Here is a 5503-nt window from a genome sequence, read left to right as displayed (position 1 = left end):
CATAGTTGATAAACTTTTATTTTGGCTGCTTGAGTTGAATTCCTGTTTGGCGCATTTCACCAAGTCTTCGAGCTCGACTAAGTCTTTAGACCTAGGCTCCGGTAGAATTCGATAGAATTCACTAAGTCTTCAAACTCCGCTTCTGAAGGAATTATGCTAAGGCTCTAGGCCTAGACTTTAAGAGAACTCGCTAAGTCCTTGTGCTCGGTCTTTGAAGAAGTCCTGCTAAGCCTTTAGGCCTATCCTCTGAAAAAATTTCGCCAAGTCCTTGGGCTCGGATTCCAGAAGAAGCTAGTTGAAGCTTCGAGCTCGGGCTCAATGACAACATAGGCCAAGGCTAGGCTATCGTTGGAGCTTTCATGCTCTTTGATCTCGAACTCAGTCGAAGTGTCATCAGGCAGAACTTGAGCTCATGGCCAGTGACTTGGCATTTCCGAGCCCGGCCAGGGCATCATCGAGCAGAGCTCGAGGTCGTCGTTGCAGGCCGTCTCAGCTTAAGTCGATGTTCAGACTTAGCCGGGCCTTCGTCCAGAGGAGTCTGGAGTAGGTGAAGATCGAGCTGGAGACTGGTGGTAAGGAGCTTCCCGAGCTTGGTCGGAAGATTATGCGCGAGGTCGAAGAAACCTCGGCTCGTGGTCGATTCAGGAGAGCATCCCGGCCTTGATCGGGGGGTCCCGAGCTTGGTCGGGGCTTTGTTGACCGTTCTGTAATATAAGCAAGTAAGTATAGAGGGATACTTGTGCCGAGTAGGGTGCACCTCTCGTGCAGCCGGAGCTAAGTGTCTCGAGTCAGATTGCCCAAGCCGAGCTAAGCGTCTTCGCTGTGACTCTGCTCCAAGGTCGACCGCAGTGGCGTTCTTTGGCCTATGGTCGAACCAACATGGTGCCCTTGCCCAGATTGGGGCGTACCGTGGTGAGAGGCATCGGACGGCGCCGAATGTCGCCGTAGTGTTGTGAAGATGTCACCGCGAGGTCGAGGAAGGCTTGGCCCGCTGTTGACTTGGCGTTGTTCGGCGGTGCTTCCCAATGTAGCTCGACGTCAATGTAGCGAGGTATCCCAAACTTGGATGGGGCATCCGAGCTTGGTCGGGCACTCGAGCTTGGTCGGGCATCCGAGTTTAGTCGGGTATCCTAGCTTAGTCAGGCATCCGAGCTTGGTCGGGTATCCTGAAGTTCACAAGCGTCCCAATATCAGAAAAAGTATGGAATAATGAAGGGAGAGCTGCGAATAAATTAACATAAGGAGGGAACGAGAGTCGTGTTTCCGGTCACCATGTTGGCAATGTCTGAAAAGAAAAAAAAATCCCAAGTGTCAGATCGACACCAAAAGTGATAAAAAAGAGAGAAAGAAGGAATAAGTAAGATAAAGAGTGACAAGGCAGACGAGGAGCAGTGCAGCTGCCCTTACCCTCGGGGCGTGCCGAGGTCAGGCCGACATTCACCAAGGCCTCCTCGCTCAGGAGGTCGTTTAGAAGAATGTCTCCCTCGAGACCATGAAGAGCGTCGACGACCCTCTGCTCGTCCGCCGAAAGTGTGGGGGGCCTGTTAATGGCCCTGAGCCGAGGATGCCCCCATCTCGGGTCAAATCCCCACGAACGCTCGAAGGAAAGAAAGAAAAATTTTTCCTTCCACCCATGAATGGAGGAAGGGGCATCTCGGAAGAACGGCCTACCACCCCGAATGGCGAAGTAGAGTCATTCTCTGCCACTGGGCTGGACTTCAGCATGAAGCACCGGCGAAAGACATTCACCGAGACCGGTATCCCGTGCGCGAGGCAAAGGGACAGGAACCCGATGATGGTTCTCCACGAGTTCGGAGCAAGCTACGCTGGGACGAGCTGATATGCCACCAGGAGCTCGTTCACGAAGTCGTGTAGGGAAAACCGTAGGCCGGCCCAGAGTGTCTCGATGTACACCCCGATCCGACCTGGAGGAGGTCTTGTTACCCAGTCCTCCGATCCTGTGAGCTCGAGACAAAATCCGCCTCGAGGGAAGAACCGGGAGCGGATTAACTCCAACTCCTCCTCGGTCAAGCTAGACCCGACTTCGTCCGGACCGTGACCCATCCCCAAACGAAAAATAGAAAGAAGGAGGAGGAAAAACAGAAAAGCGAAAAACCTCCGAGCGGACGCAGGCAGAAGACCTGCTATGAATTTTACTGGGGGAGCCGATGGCCAAAAGAGAAGAAGCAAGACGGTCACCGGAAATCGCCTTGGAACACCTCCGGGAGGAACTAAGCAGCTGTTGGAGGAAAGAAAGGGAAGACTCCGAGTGAGGAAGACGATAGCTGCAGCGGCCAAATAAGAACTTTCTAGGGCTAAGTCAGGAAATTTATATAGACCTTCCCAACGGCCCAAATCGGCAAGATCGGATCCCACCTTCTGTCCAGATCGCGCCACATGTCAGCTCCAAAAATCGAAGTGACATACCAACCTGGATCGACACCTCAAATGCGGAATCAAGGCGGCGTCCCGTCGGATCCCGCAACCTCATCATGAGCCCACGACGTGAAGCAACCTCGAAAAGCGAAAGGATGTTGCCCCGTCTTCTCTCATTAAAGATGCCCCGAAGCGCGCAAAACGACAAAATAATTTAAAGCTACCTGGCCCCCACTAGTACAATAAATGCAACTATTTTCCTCGCCCGAGCTCGTAAGTGGCTCGAACTCGGAAGTCGAGGGTAGTGTTGGGGGAAAAATGGATCGCTCTGAAACACGTGAACGCATCGTAAGCACATGACTGGAGGCGCCCGACTTGAAGGCGCCCGACCTTAAGGTTCCTGACCCCGAGGCGCCCGACCTCGAGGTGCCCGACCCCGAGGCGCCCGACCTCGACATCCCCAACTTCAAAACGCCGATCCGACCTCAGAAGGCCGACCTTGCCGTTCCCACGCTACGGCCACGCCCTGCGACAACCTCACTGCACCATGCTTCGCTCGCCGGCCATGCCACGATATATCAACCAGAGACCATGCCCTAAGCGACTGTCAGCAATTAATGCGATGGCCTCCGCAGATCTCCGGCTTACTCAACAATTAATGTGCACGGCCTCCACGGATCTCCGGCCTACTCAAAATCTTAAGCCCTCCACGATAGTCAGTTGACTCACTCGACTACGCCCAGTCACCCATTGCAACTCATTGGCTCCAGTCTAGCCCTCCACGGCAGCGCATTAATTCACACGATCATGCTCATTCATGACAGTAGCTCATTTAATTCGCTCAGTCACATCACAGGTAACCATGTACCCCTCTATAAAAGGGAAACCCCTCCCTCTTAAAGGGAGATCCTGACTTTCAGAACTTTCGGAGATAATCTCTTTTTCTCTCCACAATAGCCCCCTCTGACTTAAGCATCAGAGGACCGGTGCCGGAAGCTCTGGCCACCGGCTTTTTTGCAGGTCCTCCGGAGGACGCAGCCCGCCGGCGTACCGCCACCCGCCACTCTTGCCGGAGCTCCTCCTTCTCAGCCAGTGGTCGCCCCCAGGTCCAATTTCTAGCAACACAGAGAATGCACATAGCACTGAAAATTTATTTTAACCTAAGGAACTCCTAGTTTGTTGTATTGGAGGCTCCCTTGGTCATCTAACCGTGGCTTATTAGTCCTAGCAAATTCCTGGAAGATATTGCCAATTACTTCCTTGATTTGTGAGTGAGAAGCACACTCAATTTTTTTAAAAAGAAATCATCATTTTGGCATTTATTTATGTAATAGTACATGAAAGAAATAAAAGGAAAAAGATTCCATGTACAAGACTTCTATTTGTCAATTCTAGATTCATATCTGTTATTGCATTATGTCTTTTTTCAATAATTTATATTTGTATTGATAATTGGGAGATTCTTCGTGCCGTTCTCAGATCTGAGTTTGAACACTCTGGAAGACTAGAAAGGCAAATTGTGACTCAGTTCATATAGTTGGGAAACTAAATTTTGTGATAAGAAGAATGCTCAAGTATAATGGATTTCTCTCCCCTTTTCCTATTCTCTTTTCTTCTCTTGCCTTTGTACCCATTTTATTTTCAATGAAATGTATGATGATTCATCCCAAAAAAGAACTTCTTTTCTATTTTCATGAATAAAAATAGAAATTCTCTCACCATCAAATAAGCATAAATCTTCTCCTTCAGATTTATATATCACTAGTCCCTGATTCCATCTTTAGAAGACACCAGTGCTTGTCCTGTTTAACAAATCATGAGAATTTTCAACTCTTCCAACTTCCATGAACAATTTGCATTAGAATCCTAATTATGGGTCATAAGCCTTATCACATGCTTTGCTATTGCTATACACAATTGAAACCCATTACATTCATCAGAATAATTAGCTTATGGAGGCTTCTGAACTGTGTTGCTTTCAGGGTTCATGTCGACTTCTTTGATCTCCAAGATCTCGACTCGTCGATTAGTTTTCTTCCTCAACCTTATCGCCACATCCTGCGGAATGAATTCTCCACACACACTCACCCTGCACTGCTTCTTCTCTATCAAATGGCTCTCCAACTCTTGTACAACCAACACAAACAAGTAACTGAAGAGAACTACTAGAAATCAAGAAGAACGCAACAATCTAATAGAAAGTTGTTATTGTTACCATGCATCTGAAGAAGGGCTCTTCTAATTTTTCGATAGCAGCCATTGCAGTCGATGTTGATCCTCATGGTCATGCAGTAGAACTGAAGGGGCAAAAGAACAAAAAAGATGAAAGTTAGTAGAGCCAACGAGTTATATAAAACCTTGTATCAAATGGTTCTCTCTTATTTTCAAGAACAAGGAGAGGAGGTGGTGGAAATGAGGCTTGCCTTGTTTGACATGAAGCAGTTCTTGGCGTTTGGAAGATTGAGATGCTTGAAAAGGGAACCCATAAAGCTGAAAATGGGATTTTATTTTGAAGGGTGCAGGCATGAGGCGTGGAGGGTGGCGGATTCCTTTTCCTCTTCTACGCTTTGGGGTCATCCTTTTTTGCGACTTACGTGCGGTGGAATCCGATTCTGGTTGAAGCCAGAAGAGGAGAATTGCGTGATTGCCCTTTGCCTTATTCTTGGGTTAGCCATTAGGGGCCGTCCACAAGGCTAATCTTGGGTTTGTGGCTGTGCCATTAATTTGAGCCTCGTAATGATCACTTTTCTGCTGTACCAAGCTTGTACTTTGGTGGCACGCCTGCTTCAGATGGCCCACTTGCATGATTTCAAGTCCTGGCTAATATCTCGCCATCAACACAAGACAAATCTTCATGTAACGACCCAGGACCTCATCTAAAATGGCTAGCCGAAAATTACTATTTGGGTTCCTTGATCCTGTATAAATACCCAAGATCTACCCAGCGAATAACTGATGTGGGACTAAACACACGCCCGCAAGGATCCTCACATACTCCCCCTGTTCAAGCCCTGACATCCTCGTCAGGCTAAGGGTTCAAATCCATTCAAATATAATCACAAACACCACGAGCAGCTCATGGTTAGCCCCAATGGATCCGTGTTGCAGTGTCCCCTAGTCCACATAG

The 5503-nt window shown here is 48.7% G+C and overlaps 1 protein-coding gene across 1 annotated transcript; it reads right to left on the bottom strand.

The window, feature by feature from the left end:
- Positions 1-4045: 4045 nt before the first annotated feature.
- Positions 4046-4919, bottom strand: LOC108511581 (heavy metal-associated isoprenylated plant protein 25). Its single transcript, XM_017844758.2, has 3 exons — positions 4800-4919; positions 4592-4673; positions 4046-4502 (listed from the first exon to the last, which is right to left on the bottom strand). Exons 1-3 carry the CDS (start codon positions 4860-4862, stop codon positions 4327-4329), a joined length of 321 nt encoding a protein of 106 aa, XP_017700247.1. The 5' UTR covers positions 4863-4919; the 3' UTR covers positions 4046-4326.
- Positions 4920-5503: the final 584 nt, after the last annotated feature.

The sequence above is a fragment of the Phoenix dactylifera genome, chromosome 8 (genome assembly GCF_009389715.1).
Source record: "Phoenix dactylifera cultivar Barhee BC4 chromosome 8, palm_55x_up_171113_PBpolish2nd_filt_p, whole genome shotgun sequence".
In the NCBI taxonomy this organism is placed as follows: domain Eukaryota; kingdom Viridiplantae; phylum Streptophyta; class Magnoliopsida; order Arecales; family Arecaceae; genus Phoenix; species Phoenix dactylifera.
This window is presented reverse-complemented; position numbering and strand designations above follow the sequence as displayed.

What these genes read in the sequence shown, in the direction of transcription:
- LOC108511581 (XM_017844758.2), bottom strand. Translation starts at nt 4,862, where the DNA reads ATGGGTTCCCTTTTCAAGCATCTCAATCTTCCAAACGCCAAGAACTGC. An exon ending in ACTGCTTCATGTCAAACAAG is followed by an intron (nt 4,674 to 4,799) that starts GCAAGCCTCATT and finishes TTGCCCCTTCAG; the next exon opens with TTCTACTGCATGACCATGAG. An exon ending in AGCCCTTCTTCAGATGCATG is followed by an intron (nt 4,503 to 4,591) that starts GTAACAATAACA and finishes TGGTTGTACAAG; the next exon opens with AGTTGGAGAGCCATTTGATA.